The 26398-nt window shown below is 49.4% G+C and overlaps 1 protein-coding gene across 3 annotated transcripts in view; it reads right to left on the minus strand.

Moving 5' to 3' along the window:
* REC8 (REC8 meiotic recombination protein) overlaps window positions 1–26398 on the minus strand; it is a 61886-nt gene that overhangs the window by 24709 nt on the left and 10779 nt on the right. For 2 of the 3 annotated variants that reach the window (XM_029581980.1, XM_029581979.1), the window contains exons 4-13: window positions 25681–25756; window positions 19493–19613; window positions 19223–19289; window positions 18956–19035; window positions 18694–18832; window positions 9908–9971; window positions 9597–9697; window positions 8844–8938; window positions 6703–6849; window positions 470–536 (exon numbers count right to left, since the gene is read on the minus strand). In XM_029581980.1, coding sequence (XP_029437840.1) covers window positions 470–536; window positions 6703–6849; window positions 8844–8938; window positions 9597–9697; window positions 9908–9971; window positions 18694–18832; window positions 18956–19035; window positions 19223–19289; window positions 19493–19613; window positions 25681–25756 — 957 coding nt within the window. The remainder of the gene's footprint in view (window positions 1–469; window positions 537–6702; window positions 6850–8843; window positions 8939–9596; window positions 9698–9907; window positions 9972–18693; window positions 18833–18955; window positions 19036–19222; window positions 19290–19492; window positions 19614–25680; window positions 25757–26398) is intronic. The other variant, XM_029581981.1, reaches the window with a different exon arrangement.

Raw genomic sequence — 26398 nt, forward strand, 5'->3', positions numbered from 1 at the left:
ATCACAAAGTCCCTTCCAAAAAGAGCTTACAATGCAAGTTTCAGCACAAGGAGGTCTGGAAAAGGAGAGTATCACACTGATTTTGGTGGTACCTGTCAGATTGTAAATTAGGTCTTAAGATGTCAGTTAGTTTGTGGCAGCTGTAGGATTAGGTGAATCTCAAGGTCTCACAGTGAGTTGGTGAAAATGGTAGAAGTGGGAACTAGATCTCAAGTGTTATAATGAGTTGGTAGCAGCAGTGGGATTAGAAAGTAGCTTGTTATGTCTCACAGTGGGAGGTAGTGATGTTGGTGGGATTTGAAGCAGGTTCTCCCGCAAGTTACAGTTTGATGCATCAGGTTGCACTGTAAGCCAAAGAGACCCAGAGAAGAGAAGGAAGGATGAGACAGCGAGAAACTGCAAGCGGAAGGGAGAACAAATATGAAACAGGTCCCGAGAAGAACATGAACACTCAGCAGAAGTGACCCACCATAAGTTGGATTGTTCAGCAGTTCTGCCGGGGTCTTTCTCTGTCTATGAGGCAACACTATTGGGACCTGCAAAAGACAAACAATAATCTAGTGCTGGTCTAATGGCACAGAAGTGACAGTCACTCACCAAACATGCATTTTGTTAAGGGTAGTAACTGCCGCTCCAAGCAAGTTATCCCCATGAATTCTGTTAAGGGTAGTAACTGCTGCTCCATGCAGGTTACCCCCATGAATTCTGTTAAGGGTAGTAACTGCCGCTCCAAGCAAGTTACCCCCATGCCGCAGCCTTTCCCAGCCCGAGCTGGTGCAAGAGTATAGGAGCTCTAGGTGAGTTTTTAATCATGCAGCCTGCTCCCCCAGCACAACACTTCCTCTTAGCAGGGGCAGTTCTCCAGCACAGCGCTCCTTTCTTTGGTGTTATTGGCTCTGGTACAGCACCCCTCTCGGCCTCATGCTAAGCTTTATGCATTATGAATGATTTTGCAGTGCATATCCTTATTTTTTTTTTTTATCAGTTTTCCACATTTAGAGAAGCTTGTGGGGGTCTGCAAAACTTCTGAAGATTGAAAAGTCTATGTTCCCAAAATGTTTGGGAATTCCTGTTCTAGGATATACATCTGTCTCATTTCATAGTGATTATGGTGTTAACTCTTATCTAGACTGTCTGTAAAGGAAAATTAGTTCTTACCTGCTAATTTTCGTTCCTGGAATACCACAGATCAGTCCAGACAAGTGGGTTTTGAATCTCTACCAGCAGATGGAGGAAGAAAATAAAAACTTTTCAGGCACTGCTACATAACAGAGACTGCCACCTGCAGTCTCCCAGTATTGATCTGTACCCAAGCCAAGATGTCCAATCCAACAAACCCAAAAAAACTCTGGGCAAGCAGAGACTCAAAGCTGGAGTCCCATAAAACTAGTACCCCCTGTTTCAAACCAAGGGTTATAATAATTAGCAACCCTAAGGTATAACCCTATGTACAATCTTAGTAAATTTACATATGATTACAAACTGCCTTAGCAACATCCAGAAGTGAGGAAGTCTTTCAAAAAATCAAAAAGGGATGGGTCTCTGGACTGATCTGTTGTATTCCAGGAACAAAAATCAGCAGGTAAGAACCAATTTTCCTTTCCTGTTCATACCCCAGATCAGTCCAGACAAGTGGGATGTACCCAAACCCCTCTACACTGGGCGGGAACTCGAAAGACCCTCGCACAACTCACTCTCCCCATACGCAGACTCCTCTGGCACCCGCACATCTAGATAGTAATGTTTGGTAAAAGTGTGAAGTGAAGACCATGTCGCCGCTTGACAAATTTCCTGTAGAGAAATCAGTTGACACTGCCTAGAAGGTTGCTTACATCCTAGTAGAATGCGCTCGCATCCCCTCTGGAACTGACCGACTTTTGCAGATATAGGCTGAAATTATCGCCTCCTTCAACCATCTCACAATCATGCTCTTGGAAGCTTTATCTCCCTTTTTTTCCTCCACTAACAAAGAGATGATCTGATCTCCAAAAGGCATTCGTCAACTTAAGACATCACAAGAGAATTTGCCGCACATCCAATAAATGAAGTTTCTTCCCAAGTGGAGATTCGGAGGACAAATGTGGGAAGGCCGGCAGCTCTACCATCTGGTTGAGATGAAATGAGGAAACAACCTTGGGCAAAAAGGAAGGAACCATACATAATGATACACATCCTCCGAAAAGGGTAGGAAAGATTCTCTACATAACGCTTGAAGCTCTGATATCCTTCTAGCTGAGCAAATGTCAACCAAGAAAACGGACTTCAAGGTGAGATCCTTCAAAGAAGCCCTTCTAATCGGTACAAAGGGAGACCCACAAAGAACCTGGAGGACCAGATTAAGGTTCCAGGCTGGACACATCCTCTAAATCGATCTATGAAGAGTGCCCCAATGAGACTGGATAAGGCCAAAGGCCTCCTTCGATAGCTCCCATTCTCCCGGTCCAACTGTTGCCTGCTGAGATAGACCCCTTGCACATTGTCCACTTCCGCAACATGTGAAGCAGCTATCCCCTGCAATTGTCGCTCCGTCCAGACAAAAAGGTCCTGGGCTCCTTGAGCAACTGCACAACTCTTCATTCTTCCTTGCCGATTGATATAAGCCACCGTTGTTGCATTTTCCGAAAACACTCTGACCATTTGACCTCGGACTTCTGGAAGGAATTCCAACAACAGCCTGCACACTGCTCTCATTTCCAAGCAATTGATAGACAAGGATGCGTCCACTGGCGATTACAGTCCTTGGGCCATCCATTCTTGATCGATCACCCCCCCAACCCTTGAGGTTGAATCCGTGATCCCTATAACCCAGTCCAGAACCTCCAGGCCCATCCCTTTCTCCAAACTGGGCCAACACAGCCACCATGAGAGACTGGACCTGGAAGTACCTTGCAGCAGTAAAGGCCGATGAAAATCCTCCGACAATGGATCCAGCGTGACAGCCATGCCCCCTGTAGAGGGCGCATGTGGGCAAAAGCCCATGGCACCAAATTCAATGTAGATGCCATTGAACCTAGGATCTGAAAATAATCCCAAGCCCTGGGCACTGGTATCCGCAAAATCTGTACTACCTGGGATTGTAACTTCCAAATCCTCTCCAAGGTGAGAAATACTCTGCCTAGCTGAGTATGAAACTTTGCCCTCAAGTATTCCAGCATCTGGGTAGGGCTCAGGTGACTCTTCGCCAAATTCACCACCCAGCCCACGAACCACGACATATCCATCACCATGCACACAGACTGCCAGCATTCCTCCTCTGATTTCCTCAGATAAGCCAATCGTCCAGATAAGTATGAATTAGGATCCACTCCCTGCGGAGAGCCACAGCCACCACCACCATCACCTTGTGAACGTACGAGGTGCAGTCGCCAAACCAAACAGGAGGGCCCAAAACTGGAAAAGTTATCCCAGAACCATAACACGAAGAAACTTTGATGTACTTCCTGAATGGGTATGTGCAGATAGGCTTCCGTCAAGGCCTGAAAAACTCCACATGACAAACTGTAGCTATCACAGTCTGCAGCGTTTCCATATGGATAAAGGGGGAACTTGCAATATCATTTTTCACCATTTGCATATCGAGGATGGGACGAAAGGCTCCTTCATTTTTTGGCACGACACAGTAAAGGAAAACTGGTTCTTACCTGCTAATTTTCGTTCCTGTAGTATCACGGATCAGTTGAGTACCTCCGGCAACCACAGTCGCTGGCTGCCACCAGTACTATCATGCCAGCAACTGAAGGCTACACAACATGTCCTGAATTGCTGCTTGCTTGCCTCGGACACTGCAATGAGACACCATGAAAGCTTCCGTGATGGGCAAAAAATTCGAAAGCACAGCTGTACCCCGTTATTACCTCTAGGACCCATTGTCCGAGGTAATCCTAGTCCACTCTTCGTAAAACTGTGATAGACGGCCTTCCATCATCTAAAGAGAGTGGACCAGCCTGGCTTCATTGTGAAACCTTACTGCTGCCGGCCCCCAGGGCAGAGCCCTCTCAGGGAAGTCTACAGGTTCCTCGAAAGGACTGCTGCCTACTGGATCCCTGGTTCTGCCCCAAAGACAGTGCAGAACCCTTACTGGGAAGAAAATCGCTGCACCTTCCGAAACCTAGAGCAAGGCAGAAAAGACTTCCTGACTGTCATCTTATCCTCCGGCAGTTTATTCCCTTTTAGACTCCCCTCAAAACCTTCATCAACTGTTTCAGGTCCTCCCTGAACAACAATTTTCTTTCCTTTAAAGGGAAGATGACAGAGCTGAGACTTGGACCACATAGCAGCTGACTAATTCCGCAACCACAGCAGAAGTCACACCGAAACTGCTGCAGCCATATTCCAGGCCAAGGTCCAGCTCATGTCATATAAAGCACGTCAGCCTCATATGCAATCCTGGGCTCACCTGAGTTGCCTGGCTGTTAACCGAAGCGCATGCTGAAGACGTCTCCTGAGACTTCTGCATCAGACTTCCCTAGATTGCCGCTTGCAGGCTCAGCGCCAAGGCTTCAAACTTCCTCTCCCGATGAATCTCTAACTTACGGTCCTGTGCATCCTTTAACGCTGCCAAACCCGCAACCAGAATGGTTGCCTTGTTAGTGAACGCCGAGACCGAAGCCTGCACCTTCAGCAATACCAGCAGCTGCAGATATCCTCCGGGAGGGAATTCGGCTCTAGCCACCTTGGGGGCTTGCTTCTGGGAAGTCCCATTCCTGGGTCATCAGCTTCTTCATCCTTTTAAGGACAGGAAAGGCTTTTGGTGGGCCCTAGAGTCTAACCAACACCTCCTGGACCATCTTAATACCCAGGTCCTTCAGAACTTAGGAAATAAGGGGCCTCAACTCCTCCTTACAGAACAGACAAACCACCTGCGGTCATCTCCCTCCGTTATCGGGATCACTTCCGGATCAGCCATGTCCTCATCCCCGTCCTGATCAACATCCGCTGTGAGAGCTGCTGGATCAAACTGAGCCACCCCTGGCCCAACCCCAAGACCATCTTCCGGGTCATCGAGGTCTGAATCATCTGAGCTGCCAGGTCCCTTAAGATGATCCAGGCCCAGCTGGCGAAGGAGGACCCCTGACCCCCTGGCCAAGGAGCCCCTTGGTCTCTTTGCAGCAGGATGAGACAGCTGACAGAAATGCCCTTTTATAGCCAGAGCTTTTCCTGGTTAAAAAGGCCTTAAGCATAAGCAAGGCTAATACTGAGGAAAACTCCACGTCATCCTCTCCCCTGTCCGGCCCAGAGCTCGTGTCTCTTCCACCCCACCCTCAACGCGATCGCCAGAGTCATCGAGTGAAGGGAGTTCCTGGGCTCCCGGGAGTCCAACACCTTCTGAGCTGCAGCCCTTCTCATGCCTGACAGGCTGTCTAGGCTCCCAGTACTGATCCTGACAGGGCCTTGGGAATCTGTGACTCTCCTATCAGCCTCGTTCCCCGCCTTGGAGGGCCCCTCCCCTCCCAGCCCAACAAGCTTTCCCACATTGAGAAACCACTGTCTGCGACATCTTGTCTCCACGCGGCCGGGCCTGCTGCAGATGAACAGAAGCCACGTAATCACGGCGCACAGGAGAGGAGGGGAACACTGTCTAATGACGCCTCCAGCTCCCTGAGCAGCCCGAAGCTTTCTCACGCTGGGATATTGTTGTTGGAGCTATTTGTCTCCATGTGGCCGGACCTGTTGCAGAGGAACAGAAGCCATGTGATTGGGGTGTGCGGGAAAGGAGGGGAAGACTGCCCAACGCAGCCTCCGGCCCCGAGCAGCCTGAAGCCACGAACAGAGGAGCTACACTGCTCCCTTCCCCAGCCCGGACCTGCCCTGATGATCAAACCACTGCTGAAAGAAAAATGTAACACTTTGACCCCTGGCTGTCAGACCCTTGGATCTGCTGGGGGCTAAAGCTGATCAGGGATTACCCCCCCCCCCCCCCCCGCTCGTCCAGCTCAGCCTGAGGGGTGGCCCATGAAGGAACCTAACACCTGAGGGAGTGTCTTCCAACTTCTCTTCTTCTGTCCCTTCTTTCTTTCTGTCTTCTTAACTGCAGGTTTGCTCCTCTACCATCTACTGAGGGACTGCAGGTGCCACTCTCGGTTATGTAGCAGTGCCTCATCTGCTGGTAGGGATGCAAAACCCACTTGTCTGGACTGATCTGGGGTACAAACAGGAATAAGGGACTGCAGGTGGCACTCTGTTATGCAGTAGTGCCTGAAAAGTTTTTATTCTCTGCCTCCACCTGCTGGTAAGGATGCAAAACCCACTTGTCTGGGCTGATCTGGGGTATGAAGAGGAAGTTGTTTGTTTATATAATTTTGGACATTCAGCCTCTAGAACTGGATACCGCCATCCATCAACCCATCCACCCATTTACTCGCATATCTATCCATCCACCAAATGTTTATCAACCCTATCATTTACTGATTTATCCATCCACTCCCTCACTAACCTATCACTCCACCCCCATTCATCCAGCCAACTATTCATCATCCACCCATTACCCATCCACAGAGCCCTCATAAAACAGAATGGCAGACAAAGACTATAAAACCCAGAAAGTCTGCCCATTTTATTCCTTCTTTCTACAACACCAGAACTCTAATTGTCTCTAGGTTTACTCTCTCTTTCCTTCTGCCAAAGGATCCCCATCTTGTCCAACACTTTCCTGAATTCAAATACTTGCATTCCACTTTCTCCCAGCTTTGCTCACAAACTCACCCTCTGCTGACACTGCGTGAGCACGTCACTAATCTGCTCCTCCATCTCTCTCTGTGGGATCTGCAACACCTGGTCTATGAAGCGGAGCTGGCGGCGGCGCCTGCGTGGCATGGCCGGCGGCAGCTCAAAGATTTCCGGCAATAGCAGCTGTTGGGGACGTTAGACAGGTTATATCTTGTGCTGCATGAAACACTTGGGAAGCAAAATACTAGTGGATATAGCAAAGTTGCTTATCCATAGCAAGGTGTTCTCTGTGGACAGCAAAAGAAACAGCCACATAAGATGGGTGTCGTCAACACACGTTTTCTCTCATAACTCAGAAAATGAAAGTCTGCCTTCTCAGCAAACGTGGGCCTCCCCGTGCAAGCATCCCTGCGTGTGATTCTGCTTCAGTCCTTTCCCAAGCCATGTAAACTTCCCAGGAAGGTGGGCAGGATGTTGGATTTGCTGTCCACGGAGAACACCTGTTACAGGCAAGCAACTTTGCTTTCTCTGTGGACAAATAAACAGCCAAACAAGATGGGACTACCTGGCTGAGGGTTGCTTTTGACTTTTAGCTTTGAATGGTTTTTTGCAACCCGTCTGGTATGTTGTAGGAAGTTTGTTTTGATTAAGCACTGCATGTCCAAATACACTGTCCTTGCGCGAGTCTTTATCCAGGCAGTAGTGTTTGGTAAAAGTGTGCATTGCTGACCATGTGGCTGCCTTACAGATCTTGATCACTGTGGAGTTGAGATGTGCCATCATTCCTGTTAATGCATGTGGTATGCTAATACCAGTGGTAGAAGAGCAATGAGAAATACATTGGCAACCACCTTGATAATGTTTGGTTTTTAAGCTGTATCATAGGACATGAAAAGTTGGGTTGATTTTGAGTGTTTATGTTCTCCTCTTGTGGTATGTGGTTTTGGAAAGAAAGTTGGAATTCCAGATCTTAATTGTGCATTAAATAAAAAATATTTTCTCTTAATAGTTTTAAATGTGTCACCTAGTAACTTCATTATGTGTCCCCTAGTCTTTGTGCTCTTTGTGAATCATCTGAAATGGTTTCTCTAAATGAAGCTGAGTCTGACTTTTGTTTTTTCTGTATCCTCATCTCTTCTTTTTGTTCAAAAAAGGAAGGTGGAAGTCTTGTTTGAAGGAGCTCTCAAACGTTTTAGTATTGGTTGAGGGAAAACGTCTCGTTTAGGCATTTGCCTCATGTATGTCTTTACAGGTTTTGAACGAAGGCGCATAGCATTCCTGTGTTGGTTCTTGAGGTAGGATGCCCGGATCAAAAGGTTTGGTTGATTCTGAGGATCCTACAGAGGAGGTAATGACGTCACTTGATGACTCCATATGGTTTCCTTATCTCAGATATAGTTGATGTTGAGCTTGCGCTGGAAAGCTTACTAATGGTGTTGAGTCAGCGTTGGGGAATGTGCTGATAGTTCTGCTCCATGTCTCCTCAGCACAGATGTTTTGGCACCACTGGTTCTGCACTGTTCCTCCTTGGCAGGGCGAGGTCTCCGTTCTGCCCTATCGATGTCAATGGTTCAGCATTATGTCTCTTTGGTGCTGAGAAGACTTGGCTCAGATGTTTCAACGCTGATAGTTCCTTGATGCAATCTTTCGGTGCTGAGGATTCTCAGCATTTTTCTTCACCATCTGACAAATTTGATTTTTGATGCTTTTTTCAATTTACTCCAAGCTGATGAGCTTGGTTGCTCATACTTAAGGCAGAGTTCTCTGTAAGCTAATGCTCTAGGGAACATTCACCATAGAGGCCATTGTTAGTTATCATGGTCCGCCATGAGGCATTTAAGGCAAAAAGAATGCAAATCCAAAATGGTTATCTTGTGTCCACATTCATTACATTTCTTAAATGGGCTCTTCCCTTTCCTCTCAGAAGGATTTTTTTCTCTTAACAACTTTCACACTTGACCTGGTGATGCTGAGAGAGAATTTTCCTGACCTTTTGCTGAGTGGACAAAAAAAGACGGAGTCCGAATTGTATGGAGGAAGTCCCATGCATGCTCAGAAGGCAAAGTTTAACTTTCTGAGCTATGAGAGACAGCAGAGGACGTCCCTCATCTTGTGTGGCAGTTTTGCTGTGCTTGGCCAACAGCACTCACTAACAGGGAGGTGGGGGGGCCTCTTACCTCAGGACTTCTAGGAGGTGCTCTTACAGCTTTTGGAGAGATGGAGACAGAAACTGAAGGGGGCGGGGGCATTCGCACCTCAGCAGGAGTTGCCTCTGCCAAGAAAAGAAATAGTTATTAGATGAACGAGAGAAGAAACCCACCCATCTCCCTGTTAGTGTGCCTAAGTCTCCCAACACCTCACACGCGCTGGCAGATCCCTTCACTTTTTTTTACACAACAATAAAGTAGTAAAGCAGTACACTGAGAATGAACAAGACGGTAACGGGAATGCTTCCCGGAGTCTTGCCACCAGGATCCAGAGGGACCGAGGGAGCCAGGACCCCTGGCTTTCAAGTACGCTGATGGCTTCGGCCGAGACAGCCAGGGATCTCCAACCCCCCCATTCGCCTTTATCTTCTTCCTTGCTTTCTTCTTTTTTTTTAAACTCCAGACTGCAGGTTTGCACCTCTACCATCTGCTGGAGACAGAAAGACGGAGGGACTGCAGGTGGCGCTCTCGGTTATGTACTGTCTGGCCTGATCTGGGGTACACACAGGAAACTCCTGTTATGCTACTTGAGTCTTCCTGTTGGTGACAGTCTCTCAATTACAGTAATAGTCTCCCTGTTACAGTGAAGATGTTTTCTCACACACTGACCACAGACTGATCATTGCAGGTTATTTAATAGAAACGATTTGGCTTGATGAAGAGGAGTGAACCTTTATCCTGCCTCAACACTGTCCCAGAGGGAGGAAGAAGGATATCACTCACCAGCGGGAATCTCTGGAATAGGAGGCACAAGAATGGGCTCCCCGGTGATTTCATGCAGCAGTATCATAGAGTCAAACTCTGGTCGCAGCTCTTCTGGTATCCTGAAGAGGGAGACCAACAAGCCAGAGACCAGTGAGTGCACGTTTCTGGCAGTATTCAAAGCAATGAACAGTGCACGTGCACATCAGTGAGTAAGTACAGTGTATGTGCACTATATGTAGAGTGGTACGTATGTGGGGTCCTGTCAGTAAGCAGTGTACAACAGTGTGTGTGCTTATAGCAGCACATGTGAACCAATGCTTCTCTTGTACCTTGATGGAGGTGACAGTACCACTGGGACCTCCATTTCCCGTCTGCGCACCTCCTCCACGGACTCTGAAAGAAAAAGCCGTTGGGTGACAGTGAGTGATAGCAAGGCCTAATAACCTTTTGGTTGGGGGAGGGGCAGGACGTGCCCAAAAAACAAACAAACTCTGTCCATGCCCCACAAACCTCCCTAGTTGCTAATGCTGTGTGGGGAAAAATGTTGGTCAAGCCATGGCCCCAGGGGCCAACCCTGTTCTGCTGCCTGTGATTTACAGCAACTGAATGTGGCCTGTGGTGTATATGGAAATGGGTCATAGTGACATGTGACAGAGATTGCACCCAGTATGCACCTAATTCTGACAGTTCTGCTAAGTCACATTATTTGTAGCTGTGCTTGGAAAATTTGGAAAAAGGAGAAATTAGTTCTTACCTGAAAAGCAGAATATAAATCAAATAATTTATTTGCCTGCAGTCCAGTCCAGACAAATGAGTTATGTTCACACTGACCAGCAGATGGAGACAAGAGACAGAAGTTTGCTGATGTCATGCCTTGTGTGTATCGATGCTTAACTCAGCCTGCCAATATTATCTGTAACAAGCTAAGGGCCTCATTTTCCAAGCACTTTACCATTTGCGAATGTAAATTAGTCATTTGGTATTCAGGGGGCGGAGTTGGGGCGGAGCATATGTAAAGCGGGAACCTGTGCCTATGCCCTACATAGGTATTTTAACCCCTATGGGAGGGCCACCTACTAACTCGGGGTGGGGATTAGGTATGAGCGTCGGGGGTTGGGGGCCACTTTCGCATTCCACATGAGACCTACGGACTGAACAGTGGTCTCTAGTGCAGATTTGCTGGCCGTCGGAGTGAGGACGCTCACTCCAAGCGGAGATTTGGCCAACATTCTCTCCACCTAGCATGTTGTTGCCCAGGTAGAGTGTCCATCAAGCTAGGTAGAGAGAACGTTGCCCAAACCACTTCTTGGAGTGAGCGTCCTCACTCCGACAGCCAGCAAATCTGCACTAGAGACCACTGTTCTGTCCGTAGGTCTCATGTGGAATGCGAAAGTGGCCCCCAACCCCCGACGCTCATACCTAATCCCCACCCCGAGTTAGTAGGTGGCCCTCCCATAGGGGTTAAAATACCTATGTAGGGCATAGGCACTATAGTAAGTCTCTCTCTCTCTCTCTCTCTCTCTCTCTCTCTCTCTCTCTCTCTCTCTCTCTCTCTCTCTCTCTCTCTCTCTCTCTCTCTCTCTCTCTCTCTCTCTCTCTCTCTCTCTCTCGTGCACCGCAATAAAAGACTGAAAGAATCATCGTGCACTGGGAAAACATCACGTGCGGCACTGTTTTCATGAATGGCGAAAACATCGCCGCACGTGATTTTTCCCCACTGCACGAAAGAAGCCTCATTTGCATTGGTAACGCCCCCTAATGCGTTACCAATGCGATATTGGAAAATAAGGCCCTAACTATGGACAACATCAATTTAAACTAATCAACATTATATATTCTTTTTTTTTCAAATATTAATTGAAACTGCCAATGGACTTCCAGAAGAACAAGGACATAAAAGAACTGAAAGATTCATTATCAACCAGGAAATCACTCACCTGCACAGAAGTAGAAATGTGCTGTTCTGTAATATTTCAAATTGAGATTGAAGAGACATGCAAGCTGGCAACAAAGGGAAGGTCATGGACTGGTCTAACTGGACTCAAGGAAAGGAAATTATCAGATAAGAACTATGTTTTTCTTCCTTTTCATCCAATCAGACCAGCCCAGATGAATGGGATGTACCCAAGCTACTCCTGAATAGGGCTAGAAGCTGCCAAAGTTGCTCTCAATACCTCAGAGGCAATGGAGGTTCCCTCTCAGACACTGACGTTGAAGCGGAAATGCTTAAAAAGGAATGCAATGAAGACCAAGTCGCTGCCTTACAAACCAACCTCAGTCCTGCCTAAGAATTAGCTTGAACTGTCATGTTATGAACCCTCACCTGTTTGGCAAGCGACTACCAGAATCTAGTGGATTAAAGAGGCTACAGTAGCGAGATGGATTAAAGAGGCTACCATAGCTTTAGGCACTACCTCACCTTTCCGCACTGCACAATAAAATGATCGGACCTCCTGAAAGCATTAGTGACCCTGAGTTTAAATCAAAAGAAGTCTCCACACATCGCAGACATGAAGCACACTGCACTCAGCCAAGGCTTACACGATTGCTGAACCAAAGCAAGCAAATTGTCTGATTCAAATGAAAGATCGAGACCACCTTTGGCAGAAATAGAAACATAGAAATATGACAGCAGAAAAAGACCATATGGCCTATCTAGTCTGCCCATCTGTCCAATTAAAAGAAATGAAGGAACTGTACACAACGTGACCACATCCGTCGAAACCAATAAAAAAAGCTCTCTGCCAGAAAGCACTTGTAAGTACGAAATTCTCTGGGCTGAGCAACAGCCACTAGCAAAAACACAGTTTTCAATGTAAGCAACTTCAGAGAAATGTCCCTAATAGGATTGAATTGTGACCCCCACCGAAAAAGACAAACTAGATTTAGGCCCCATGATGGAACAGGAATCCATAGTAGAGGCCTAATATGTTTGACTCCCTCCAAAAAATGAGATAGAAAATTATTCCTTACCTGCTAATTTTTGTTCCTGTAGTTCACTGGCGGGCCGGTGAGCACCTGAAGGACCAAGTTGAGACGCCAAGAAGGACAAAGGAGGTGAAACGGTGGCCTGACATGCTTTACTTCTTTCAAAAATCGGACAATATCCGGATGTGCAGAAAGAGGAGCTGTCTCCTGATGACGAACCAGAGCCCCAAGTGCTGCGACCTGAACCCGCAGGGAATTTATATGCCAAGCCCTTGTCCAGGCCATGCAGTAGGAAAGACAAAACATGTGCAATGGAAACCCGGCACAGAGAGGTGTCCATGAAAGCGCACCAAGCCTCAAACACTTTCCAGATCCGGACATAGGAAATGGAGGTGGACGTCTTTTGCGCCTTGATGAGCATGGAGATGACTGCTTCTGGATAGCCACGTCTCCTCAACCTCCGCCGTTCAAAAGCCATGCTGCAAGACAGAAGCAATCTGCCCGGTCTAAAAATACTAGCCCTTGGTGCAGAAGGTTTGGTAGGTGTCCGAGGTGGAGAGGACCGTGGACCACTAGGTTGACGAGGTTTGCAAACCATGGTCTTCGAGGCCATTCCGAGGCCACCAGAATGACAGGCCCCTGATGAAACTCTATTCTGCGCAGCACCTTGCCCACCAGGGGCCATGGCAGGAATACATAGAAGAGGAGATTTTGCGGCCAGGGAAGGATGCGAGTGTCCACGCCCTCTGCGCCGTGTTCTCATCGGCGGCTGAAGAAGTGGGGAGCCTTCACGTTCTGGAGCGTCGCCATCAAGTCCAGCTGTGGGGCTCCCCATGTGCTGAAGAGGAGCGACACCGCTTCCTCGGAGAGCTCCCACTTGCCTGGATCTATGCGTTGTCGGCTTAGGAAGTCCGCCTGAACGTTGTCAACCCCGGCTATGTGGGATGCGGCGAGGCGAGTAAGGTGCAGCTCCGCTCAAGCCATCAGCTTGTCCGCTTCTCGCGCCACATGTTGGCTCCTCGTCCCTCCTTCACGATTGATGTATGCCACCGTGGTTGCATTGTCTGAGAGGACCTGCACCACTTGACGATGAACCAAAGGGAGGAATCGCTGCAAGGCGAGATGGACCGCTCTGGTCTCCAGTTGGTTGATCGGCCATGAGGCCGGGAATGATGTCCAAAGCCCCTGAGCCGACTGCCGCTGGCACACTGCTCCCCAACTGGAGAGGTTCGCATCCGTTGTGATGATCACCCACTGTGGGACCTCCAGATCCACTCCCTTCAGCAAGTGGTCGAGGCTGAGCCACCAGCCCAGGCTGTGGCTGGCTATGTCTGGCAGCGGACGTAGGCCTGGAAAATCCTGAGATACCAGCTTCCAGCGAGAGAGTAATGCCCTCTGTTGGGGGCGCATATGTGCAAAAGTGCACAGCACTAAATCTATAGTAGAAGCCATAGTGCCTAGGACTTGGAGGTAATCCCACGCGGCGGGAAGTTGGAGGCTCCAGAAGTGCTGGACCTGCATTAGAAGAGACTGAGCCCTATCCTGGCGCAGGAAGACTTTCCCGGCATTGGTATCGAAGCGTGCGCCTAAGAAGTCTAGGGTCTGAGAAGGAGTAAGGTTGCTTTTGGGGAAATTGACGACCCAGCTGAGGGAGCGGAGAAGGTGCAAGACTCGTTCCACCGCTTGAAGACACAGTTCTTTTGACTTTACCTGAATGAGCCAGTCATCCAGATAGGGATGGACTAAGATTCCTTCCCAACGTAGAGCAGCTGCCACCACTACCTTGATCCTGGTGAAGGTGTGGGGAGCCATCGCCAACCCGAATGGTAGGGCCTGGAACTGGAAATGCTGGCCGAGGACCTTGAAACGCAGGAAGCGTTAATGTGCTTTGAAAATGGGGAGGTGGAGATATGCCTCAGTCAGGTCCAAGAAGGCCAGGAACTCCCCATGGTGCACCGCCACCACAACTGACCGTAAGGTCACTATACGAAAGTGAGGCACCTTGAGAGCCTTGTTGACCAGCTTGAGCTCCAGGATGGGACGAAAGGAGCCTTCTTTCTTTGGAACCACGACATAGATGGAATAATGGCCTATTCCTTGTTCCCTCGGTGGCACTGGGAGAATGGCCCTGAGGGCCAAGAGGCGGTCGAGCGTTTGTTGGACCATGGCCTACTTTTGAAGGCTTCCGCAGGGAGAGAAGAGGAACCTGTCCCTGAGGGGTCGAGCAAACTCCAAAGTGTAGCTGTCTCGTAGAATGTCCAAGACCCATTGATCCAAGGTGATCTTGACCCACTCCTCGTAGAAGAAAAACAGGCGGCCGCCTATCCTGGGAATGGAAGAGTGGGTCGGCAAGCCTTCATTGGGAAGACTTGGCAGGAGCCCCGTGACGGAGGTTGTCTCGAACTATTCTTCGGCCATGAAAGGGATGAGACCAGGACTGAGAGCGTAAGGAAGGTGGCCTTTGTGCAGGAGGCCTGGTCTGATGAAACTGTCGTTGCCCACGGAAGCGAGATCTGGAAGAGCTGAAGGTCCGAAAGGTCCTTGGCTGATCTTCTGGCAGCTTATGGACTTTGTTCTCCCCGAGGGACTTGATGAGCTGTTCCAAGTCCTCACCGAAAAGCAGTTTTCCTTTAAAAGGAAGCGATCCCAATTATGCCTTGGAAAATGAATCCGACAACCAGTTGCGAAGCCAAAGGAGCCATCTGGCTGAGATCACTGAAACCATGGACCTGGCAAGGACCTGGAGGAGGTCATAAAGAGTATCCGCTCCATATGCCATGACTGCTTCCAGGCACTCAGCCTGCTGAGCTTCCTCGGGCGGCAAATCCTTGGCGCCGAGTAGTTGTGTATCCAACGAAGCCCTGCTCGCTGCATGAGAGAGATGCAGACGGCAGCCCGGACCCCAGAGTAGGCACCTCAAAAATCCGTTTGAGGTAGACTTCCAACTTATGGTCCTGCAGATCCTTTAGGGCTGATCCGCCATAACCGGAATCGAGGTGAGATTCGTAACTACTTTGGGGACCCTCAGGAGCTCCAGGTACTCTTCAGGTAGAGGGTAGAGCTTATCCATAACTCTGCCCACCTTGAGAGAAGACTCTGGCGAATCTAGTCAACAGTTGCAGTAGCATCGGATGGAAAGGGAAAGTTAGAGAAGGTGGGCGCAGACCGGCGAGGAGCTGGTCGCCCTTCTGGGATGATGCAGTAGGAGCAGGAGGGTCCTGTGGGGTATCTATGTCCAGTTCGGCTAGAACATGAGGAATTAGGGGGTCCAACTTGTCCCTTTGAAAGAGACATAGGACCCTTGGGTCATCCCCTTCCACCTGCATGGGAGAAGAAAGGTCATCCTTGTCTGGATCATCCGGAGTTGTTACAGGTGGTACGACCCGTATCCTGGGAGCTGGCTACTGTCCCCCTCCTCCAGGGGGGGCCGGGGGCTGACTGGCTCCTAGCATACCTCCCCGTTGGGAGATCCTCACGTCATCCTGAGATCCAGAAGGCTGACCAACGAATTACTTTGGGAGGTAGAGGTCCCGCAGCAGAGCCCTGCTGGTGGCTCATGCTGGCCAAATATGCACTGTGTAACAATAAAATGAAATCAGTGGAAAAAGGACCAGGGGGAGGAGCAAACACCGGGGTGGGGTTTCTCACGGGCTGCGCTGAAGGAGGCTGCGGCTCCAGGTCCGTCACTGGAGAGAGGTCCGGTGGAAAATAGAGGTCCAAGTCAGGGCCTGGCAGTGCGGGAGCTGGCGGCAGGGAATCCAAAATGGCCGCTGTTCCAGCGCTGGGTGGGAATGGGGCTGGGCTCGCTGCGAGACGCACCTGCGAATGAAGCCGCCCAACCACTCGTGAGGGATCCTCCCCGCCGGGAAGACATCTCACGCAAATATCCTCCCTGGAAAGCCGCGAACCCGGCTCTCCACAGGCGCAGCAACGAGACGGGTGTGGCATGGCTGCTCAGCAGAGCCGCCGACTGCAGGCTGACTGGAGCAGGAAGCAGGCTTCTGCTAGCAGAGCAATGACAAGGCTTAGAAGCCTGAAAAAAACAGAGGAATAACGCTTCTCTGGAAACACTGCCCCGAGGCAACGACCTCTCAGGGCAGGGCACTATGTCGTTGGGGGGGGGGGGGGGGGGGGGGGAAGAGGCTGGACCACCAGTGTGCACCCCTGAGCCCTTGAACTCACTCCAGAAGAAAAAGCTGGACCTAAAAGTAATAAAAAAGGAACAGCACTTACCCCCAGAAAGAAAAGAAAAGAACCACTGGCTCCACTTGCAAGTTGGAGCCTAGAACTAAGGGAGTGAATACCTGAAAATTTGCTGAGAGTAAAATTTGTTATAAAGTTTTTTTTTTGTTTTGTTTTTTTTTTATTAAAGAGATCCATCCAAGAAAGAAATACTTCAAGAGAAATAAGAAGGAAAAAGAAAAGTTCCCCTATGTAAGCTAAATGGAGGACCGAAGGGACTGCTACCTTTCACCTGCTGGAGTCAGAGAAATACTGAAGGCACAGAGAGGGCACTCAAGCTTATAAGAGGCCAGCCTTTGAGTTTTGCTCTGACTCCACCTGCTGGAAGAGGGAAATAACCCAATGTCTCGACTGATCCGGGTACGTACAGGGAACAAGGGTCTACTCAATACACGTTCCCCATAAAGAGAAAGAGCCACAATCTGCATCTTCAAGCATTAAGAGCCAAACCCTTGTAAAAAATCCAGAAGCACTGACATCAAAGCTTTAGGAGAAAACTGCTCTCTGATGCCCCAATAACTCTCCAAATCACACACAAGCTTTAGAAGTGTAGCCACCACAGCTCAAAAATTCGTCCTTTTGCTAATTGTGCCCTTCCAAAGGACAATTCATAAGACAAAAAATGTCCTCTAATCCTCATTGGATTCTGTGGGAGGACCTGACCTTCCTCTCATGGTAGAAAAAAAGGATTTACCCACTGAAGCAGCTCCCTAATGGGTCCTGCCCTGAGAAATGGCAGCTGCTCTGCTTCAGATAGCCTTTTTTTTTTAACTTTATTATACTACAAGTGTAAACCAAGTCTCAACTCTTATTCTTAAAGAGTAAAAATATAGTGAAGCTTCAAATTAGCCAAGAAGGAGCAGCAGCCAGGACTGCTGGAGGAAACGGACAAAATAATACAAAGTCCTACCCGCAATGCTGGAAACCCCTGGCTCCTAGCACTGCTGTACTGGAAAAGAGACCAACACTCTTCCCTGCGGGAGCCACTAGAAAAAGAGCCTAGGACCACACTCAACCTCTGGAGCACCCCCAAGCAATTTTCCACTACTTCTATCCAGCCTTCAATACACAGCACGGATGCTTGTCTACCATCTACTGGAGACAGAGAAAACTGGAAGGCTGAGGTCAGCACGGATGCATATAAGGAGTAATCTCTGGAGAGATTCGAACATGGCGCCTGGCTTGATATCCAAATGCTTGAGGAAGCTGTACAATAACGATACCCCTGACACAGAGCTGATCTTTCAAAACACGCATGTCAGGTTAATACTATTGAGAAGAGAGAGTGGCTGTGATGCAAATATCGTTCAAGTATTGAAGAAAAAGGAATGTCCACAAATGAATTTATTCAGCACAAAAGATAAGTCAATTTGAAATGCTGATTTATATCAATTTTATTTTCAAAAAGAAAAATATATAAAAGACTTTGGACCGATGATTAAATATAAAGCAATGAAGATATGCTGACAAATACCGGTAGTGCTTATTAGGATGGCCCTTTCCTAAAAGCACATAATTTATTATATTAGTGGTTTTTCTGATATTTTGACACTACGTATATCCTGTATATAAGGCATGACATCAGCAAATCCACTGGGCTCTTTCTCCATCTGCTGGTCGATGAGCATAACCCATTTATCTACTCCAGACTGAATGAAAAGGAAACTTAAGTTACAAAAAAAAAGAAAAAGAGATAGTCCAAAGTGCTAAATATGAGGTTAGGGCATCCCACGAGAAGCCATTCCTCTAACTCAATCCACCTTTAAGAATAGGTATCAAGACAGACACTTAACTCATGCCTTTAGGGGGTGCATCTGGTATCTAATAGGATCCTTTACATATCTTTATTTAAATGTCTCACCAAAACACTGCAGGCCTTTCGGAGCCAGGCACTATTTGTAAGGAGATCCAGAGTCTCCCCTTTCCACCTTCTCCCCTGCCTCACCCTCCTCCATTGGTAGCTCCTTGCGTGGTTCTCCTCTGATACGACGCTCACGAGGAACCTCTTCCATTGGGAATGGGGGTTCTACAGCCATCAGGAAATCAAGCTCCTCAGTGGTGATCTCTGGCAGATCTCGTCCAAGCTAAGGGAGGATGTACACAGATGTGATCACTGATTATGGAAGGGGAATTGGTGTCCCCACCCCACACAGCATGATGCACTAACATCTCCCCTACTAAAAGAACTTATAAGGTAAGTCACCCACCTCCACCTCTGGCAACTTAATGGGCTCTATTTCCCTCAGTGTGATCTTCTCAGGAGAGGTGAGGTGCTCCAGGGCTGGTGCTAGTAGACAGAAAGAGAAGTCGCACATAGGGACAGACAACAGGCAAGTGTGCGTCTATGTCACAGTGGATGCTTATGTCAGTAGGTGTAGCCTGTGTGTGTTTCTCTCACTGTACACGTGTCTGTGCCATGGTGTGACTGTGTGTGAGGGAGGGTGGTGGTACTAGGGTACTGTGATTGCTCTCACGAGGTTTTGGAGGAGTCCGTTCCAGTCGTCTCCACTCTGGACTTGGAGTCTTCAGGAGAGAGCGCACCTTTCAGAGACAGAGGGAAAGTGAACTCATTAAATGTTCAGAACATTCCAGCAGAGAAATAAAAAAAAAAGAGAAGACAGAAAAAGCAAAAAGGTACAGAAAGAGAGACTGAGATGCGCTGAGAACACACTGACATAGAAGGAATGATGTCTCAGTGACAGATAGCAGTGTCTGCCCCTCTCTCTCTTGGGCGCACTTTCTACCTGTGGGATGTCCATTGGGCTGGGAAGATCAGGCTCCACATCCATAATCCCAAAGAAGGGATCCAGGGCACCTTCTGTCATCAGCATGAGGGACAGGGGATCTGGAAGCAGCAGACCAGGCCTGGAGAGAGCAGAGCCAGAGGTGAGAGGGAGATACATGAAAATTATACCTTACCTGCTAATTTTTGTTCCTGTAGTACCATGGATCAGTCCAGACCGTGGGTTATGTCCCCCTTCTAGCAGATGGAGTCAGAGCAAAAACTGAGAAGGCGGACCCCTATTAGCTGGTGCGCCCTCTATATTCCCTCAGTATTAAGAATATCCAAGCAAGAAAGAAAAACACCTTGGATGGATCTGTCAAACAACTTGAACTGTGGATGGAACAAGCCAACCAAACAATCAGAAACATGAATAACCAAATAAGCAAAAACTTGCAAAATGAACTCCTAGTCAGTTACACGTCTGTCATGAGACAGGAAAAAGACAGTCGAGCTGAAATGTATTCCCACAACCCCCAATATTCCAAGGACAGGTATCTGGACTGATCCATGATACTACAGGAACAAAAATTAGCAGGTAAGGTATAATTTTCTTTTCCCTGTACGTACCAGGATCAGTCCAGACCGTGGGATATATCAAAGCTTCCCTAAGTAGGGTGGGGTCCCTGAAAGCCCAGCTCGAATGACCTGAGCACCAAAAGAACCCAAAACCGGTGGCTGGAGGTTCAACCAATAGTGAAGAGTAAATGTGTGCAGAAACTTCCAGGTAGCCGCTCTGCAAATTTCCTGCGGCGAGACCGCCTGGGATTCAGGCCAGGACGCTGCTTGAGCTCGAAGAGAGTGAGCCTTAATGTCCACTGGAGGCTGTTGACCAGCACCAATGTATGCGACTGAGATTGTCTCCTTCTGCCAGCGAGCAATGGAGGTCTTCGAAGCCTTGTGTCCCTTCTTGGGACCACTCCAATTGACAAAGAGGTGGTCTGACAGATGAAAATCATTAGTAACTTCCAAATAGCGCATGAACACGCGCTTGACATCGAGTCGCCGCAGTTCTCTTGAATCCTCGTAGGAGAAAGATGGGAGTTCCACCGATTGATTTAAATGAAAGGCTGAAACCACTTTTGGCAAAAACAATGGTACTGTGGTCAAGGATACGCCGGAGTCCGTGATGCTGAGGTAAGGCTCCCCGCACGACAGAGCTTGGAGCTCCGACATCCGGCTTGCTGAACAAATGGACACCAGGAACACCGTCTTCAAAGTGAGATCCTTGAGTGTGGCTCCTCTTAAAGGTTCGAAAGGCAGACCCCCCAGAATCCGAAGCACCAAGTTTAAGCTCCACGAAGGGCATAAACTGTGAATCAGCGGCTTAATATGTTTCACTCCTTTTAGGAACTGAACAATATCGGGATGTGAGGAAAGCGAAGTCCCGTCCAGGTGACGCAAGAAAGCTGCCACCTGAAGCCTCAGGGAACTGAAAGCTAACACCATGTCTAGACCCCGTTGCAAGAAATCCAGTATCTGGGCTATAGATGCCTGACGTGACGATATATTCGTTGACACACACCAGGACTCAAAAAATCTTCCAGACCCGGACATAAGCTACCGAGGTGGACGTTTTCCGAGCCTTTAGAAGAGTAGAGATAACCGCTTCATGATACCCTCGCTTTCTCAGCCTGGGCCTCTCAAAAGCCAGGCCACAAGACAAAAGCATTCTACCTGGTCGAAAAATACTGGACCCTACCGTAGGAGGTTCGGTAGATGACCCAGACGCAGAGGACCATCCTCTGCTAGGTTGATGAGGTCTGCAAACCATGGACAACGTGGCCACTCCGGAGCCACCAGGATGATGGGCCCCTGGTGAATCTAGATTCTTCTGAGTACCTTTACCACCAGGGGCCAGGGCGGAAATACATAAGAGAAGGATGTGCTGTGGCCAGGGTACTACTAGGGCATCTACACCTTCTGCGCCGTGCTCCCTTCTTCAACTGAAGAAGCATGGGGCCTTCGCGTTTCTCTGAGTGGCCATCAGGTCTAGATGGGGACTCCGCTACCTCTGGAGGAGGAGCGATACTGCCTCCTCGGACAATTCCCATTCTCCGGGATCAATGTGCTGACGACTCAAGAAGTCCGCTTGAACATTGTCCACTCCCGCAATGTGCGAGGCCGCCAGGTGGGACAGATTGAGTTCCGCCCACGGTATGAGCTTGTCCATCTCCTGCGACACATGGAGACTTCTAGTTCCCCCTTGACGGTTGATATAGGCTACTGTCGTTGCGTTGTCTGAGAGTATTCGAACCGCTCGACCCTGAACCAGCGGAAGGAAATGCTTCAGCACCAGGCGGACTGCTCTCGTCTCAAGGCGGTTGATAGGCCAAGCTGCTTGCTCCGGAGTCCATTGTCCCTGCGCCAACTGCTTTCCACACACTGCTCCCCAGCCGGAGAGGCTGGCATCCGTGGTAATGACCACCCATTGTGGGATGTCCAACTCCACTCCCCCGCAGTAGTGATCCAGATTGAGCCACCTTGATAGGCTGGCTCTGACTAAGGGTGGTATCGGCAGGGGAGTCTGAAATTCTCAGGATATCGGCTTCCACCGGGAAAGCAAGGCTCTTTGCAAAGGACTCATATGAGCAAAAGCCCACAGTACAACATCTATAGTGGCGGCCATGGTTCCCAGGACCTGCAAGTAGTCCCAGGCCGTGGCTGGTGGAAGGTCCAGAAAGCACTGTACCTGCGACAGAAGAGAGTGAGCTCACTCCACCCGAAGAGAGACCTTGCTCACCTCTGTGTCGAAGTGTGCCCCCCAAAAATTGAGAGACTGTGATGGAATCAGCCTGCTTTTGGCAAAATTGATCACTCAGCATTGCGACAGGAGGAGGTGCAACACCCTGTCGATCGCCCTCTGGCACAGGACTCTGGACTTTGCTCATATGAGCCAGTCGTCCAGATAGGGGTGAACCAAGATTCCTTCCTTCTGCAGCGCCGCCACCACCACCACCATGACCTTGGTGAAGGTGTGAGGCGCGGTCGCAAGGCCGAAAGGCAGGGCCTGGTATTGAAAGTGCTGGCCCAAGATCTTGAACTGCAGAAGCCACTGATGCTCCTTCAGGATGGAGATGTGTAGAAAAGCTTCCGTCAAATCCAAGGAGGCGAGAAACTCTCCTCTGTGCACTGCTGCTATAACAGAGCGCGGAGGAGTGAGGAAGCCGGAGGGCCTTGTTGACCGTCTTGAGGTCCAGGATCGGATGGAAGGCGCCTTCCTTTTTGTGCACCACGAAGTAGACGGAATGGTGGCCGAGCCCATGCTCCGCGAGAGGCACCGGAAGAATTGCTCCTAGGGCCAGGAGCCGATCGAGGGTCTGGGGAACGGCATTCTGCTTCCTGGTCGGGCCACATGGGGAGAAGACAAACCTGTCTCAAAGGGCTCGAGCAAATTCTAAAGCGTAACCGTGTTGTAGAATATTCAAGACCCAGCAGTCTGAGGTGATTTTGGCCCACTTCGTAAAAAAAAGGGACAGGCGTCCTCCTATTTTGGGGGTCGAAGAATGGACCGGCAATACTTCATTGGGAGGATTTAGCCGATGCTCCTTGGGAATCTCATGCGGGCCGTCATCCTCGAAAGGAATGCGACCAGGACTGCGACCTTGAAGAAGGTGGCTTGTGAGAAAGTGGTCTAGACTGTCAAACGCCGTTGACCTCTGAAACAGCTTCGCATGGAGCTGAAGACTCTCGGAGTTTGAGGGCGATCTTCCAGCAGTTTATGTACCTTATTTTCTCCCAGCGATTTAATGAGCTGGTCCATCTCATCTCCAAACAGTAATTTTCCTTTAAAGGGAAGAGAGTCCAGCTGAGCTTTGGAAGAAGAATCCGTCGACCAGTTTCAGAGCCAGAGGAGCCGCCTTGCCGAGACCACTGACACCATGGACCGAGCCAGCACCCGGAGAAGATCATATAAGGCATCCGCCCCATATGCAATGACCGCCTCCAGGCGCTCCACCTGCTGCACCTCTTCCAGGGGACGATCCCAGGTACTAAGCAATTGTTGGACCCACCGGAGTCCTGCTCTTTACACTAGGAAACTACAAACTGCTGCCCGAACTCCCAAGGCGGACACCTCAAAGACCCTTTTTATATAGACTTCGAGTTTGTGGTCTTGCAAGTCGCACAGGGCAGCCCCTCCTGTAACCGGAATGGTGGTCCTCTTCTTGACCGCCGACACAGAGGCATCCACGTTAGGTACCTTGAGGAGTTCCAAGTACTCCTCCGGAAGCGGGTACAGCTTGTCCATGGCCCTGCCTACCCTCAGAGACGCCTCTGGAGTCGCCCACTCTCTGGACAATAATTGGAGGAGCATGGTATGGAAAGGAAACATCTTCGCTGGCGGGCGGAGACCTGCAAGAACAGGATCCCCCTTCTTAGTTGCAGCACTGGGTCCTGAAGACTCCTGGGGAGGCTTGATATCCAATTCATGCAGGACATGCGAAATGAGAGAGTCCAGCTCGTCCCTCTGAAAAAGCCGTAGGACCCGGGGATGTCACCTTCTACCTGAGACAGGGGAATTGGGTCATCCAGGTCAGGGTCACATAAGGGATCCTGGGCAGGCTTAGGGTCAGGAAGGGGCAGGCTGGGAAACCACCATCACTCGAGAGCCTGAAGAAACATCTGGCAAGGTCCCATCTCGAGGAAATCCCGATCCCTGAGGAATCCCCGCTGCACTTCGCTGGAGGAGGGACGAGAATAGGATCCTGCTGCTGTTGCTGCTGGCTCAGCCGAGCCAGGTAGGCATTATGCATCAATAATATAAATTCAGTCGAAAATGGCCTGCGGGGGGGGGGGGGGGGAGGAGGGGCAGGAGGATCCCCCCGCGGTGGGTCTGCATCCGGCAGGGTAGCCGGGGTAAGAACCGGAGGCGAGGGAGCCTGGCCGTGGTCAGAATCAGCGCTGAACTGCGTGAGAGCAGGAGCCTGAGAAACCAAAATGTCCGCTGTTCCCTCGTCTGACGGGAATGGGGCCGACCCCTCCACAACCAGACGCGCCTTTGCGCGCGAATCGGAGCTTCCCTCCAGCCTCGAGGTGCCCTCCCCGCCGGGGAGGCACCCTGCACGAAGTCCTTCCCTCGAAAGTCTCCACAAGCGGAGCATCGCGCAGAGCGCGGCATGGAGGTAAGTTAGAATTCAAAAAATAAACCTCCGGAGGCTGCCGGCAGCGGACAATTATCAAATCAACGCTGCTTCTAACCCTCGCGACCCAACAGTGCAGGCGTGAACCTGACTGAGTAAATGTTGGTTTGTTGTTTTTTGGGTTTTTTTTCAATCAGAGGGATGTCGCGTCTCTGACTATGAAGCTGCTCCTGAGGACAACGACATCTCAGGGCAGTAGGTCGCAACAATGGGGGAGAGGCAGGACCACCAGCTTACACCCCAGGCAGCAAAAAAGGGCAGTGCTGAAACATAAAATCACAACTTGCCCCAAAATATAGAAAGGAGAATAAAGAGACAGATTGATAGGAATGTCCCTGACAGGAGCCCTGCCTGCAAGTGCAGCCTGAACTAACTGATCCGGAGTCCCTAAAATTTCTCAACTTCTTTTTTTTTTTTTTTTTTTTAAAGATCCATCCAAGTAAGAATCAAAGAGAGAGGATAAAGAAATAGCTGTAGAAAAATTATCCTAAGGTCAGTGGGGAAACCGTAGGTGCAACCCGCATCTGCTGGAGACGGAGGAATACAGAGGGCGCACCAGCTAATAAGGGATCGCCTTCTCAGTTTTTGCTCCGACTCCATCTGCTGGAAGGGGGACATAACCCACGGTCTGGACTGATCCGGGTACGTACGGGGAACCTCTGTTGTCCACTTTCTCCCTTTGTATCTGGTGCTATGCAGTGCTGTGCAACCCTATGGCGCTGAATAGTACGGTTATTAAGACGTGTTCCTGCTGTATAGGGCTGTGTGACTCCATGGCACTATACCACCTCCTGTAAATCTTCTCAGTTGTGGCTTTGCTGTCTTAGCCAGCTAAGTAGCATTCAGTATTATTATTTTTTTTTTTTTTGGTGCACTTCCCTGCATGAGAGGTTATCTGTGGCTCTCCTCCCGGTTTTGAAGGTGTGAGGATTTCCAGGGATTCAACCCCCCCCCCCCCCCTCCCAAGTTCAGAGCCTGTGGAGGTCTGCGGTGCGCCAGTAATACTCACTGCTCGGGCTGCACCATGTCAATCCGGATGTGCTTCTCTGCACGGTGCAAGCGATCCAAGGTCAGCTTAATTTCTTCTGCATGGAGGTGGGGGGAGGATATTAAGGGAGAGGAATAAGAGAGCAAGAAAGGGAACCAAAAAAAATGCAGTTAAGGGACAGGGGGAGGCTTTTGTGGAGCAAATTACAAACCCTGCAAAGGCCACGGGTATTTTTATAGCTGCAATCTTTGCATCAATTTTGAAAGGGAACTTCTGCAACGACTTTTGTTTTGAAAACTTCTGTGAGATCAAAATATTTCAGAGAAAATAATGTGTGTAAGATGTGAAAATGCAACCTACCTTTATTTTCCTTGCCCCCCCCGCAGTGCCTCCCCCTAATGCACTAGAGATGTGGCACAATAATGGTTCAATCGATTCATCGCTAATAGCTCTGCCTGAGTTTCCCTTTCCAGGGAAGGATGGTCTGTAACCCGCCGGCATGTTCAGGGAGGTAGGGGGGAAGGACGGCAGAGACTGCACGAGAACATTGGCGGGGGGGGGGGGGGGAGTAGCTGCAGGCCACTCTTCCCGGTACATATCACTTCAACAATTAAACATTTACATCGTTAGCATACATGCTGGGGGATCTCTGCGGCTACTTTCAGCCACATTTAGGGTAAGCAGCTTTTAGATGGTTCTTTTATCTGGGTAAATTGGTCTTTGGCTTCTAAAAATCAGA

The sequence above is a fragment of the Rhinatrema bivittatum genome, chromosome 16, assembly GCF_901001135.1.
Source record: "Rhinatrema bivittatum chromosome 16, aRhiBiv1.1, whole genome shotgun sequence".
Taxonomy (NCBI): Eukaryota; Metazoa; Chordata; class Amphibia; order Gymnophiona; family Rhinatrematidae; genus Rhinatrema; species Rhinatrema bivittatum.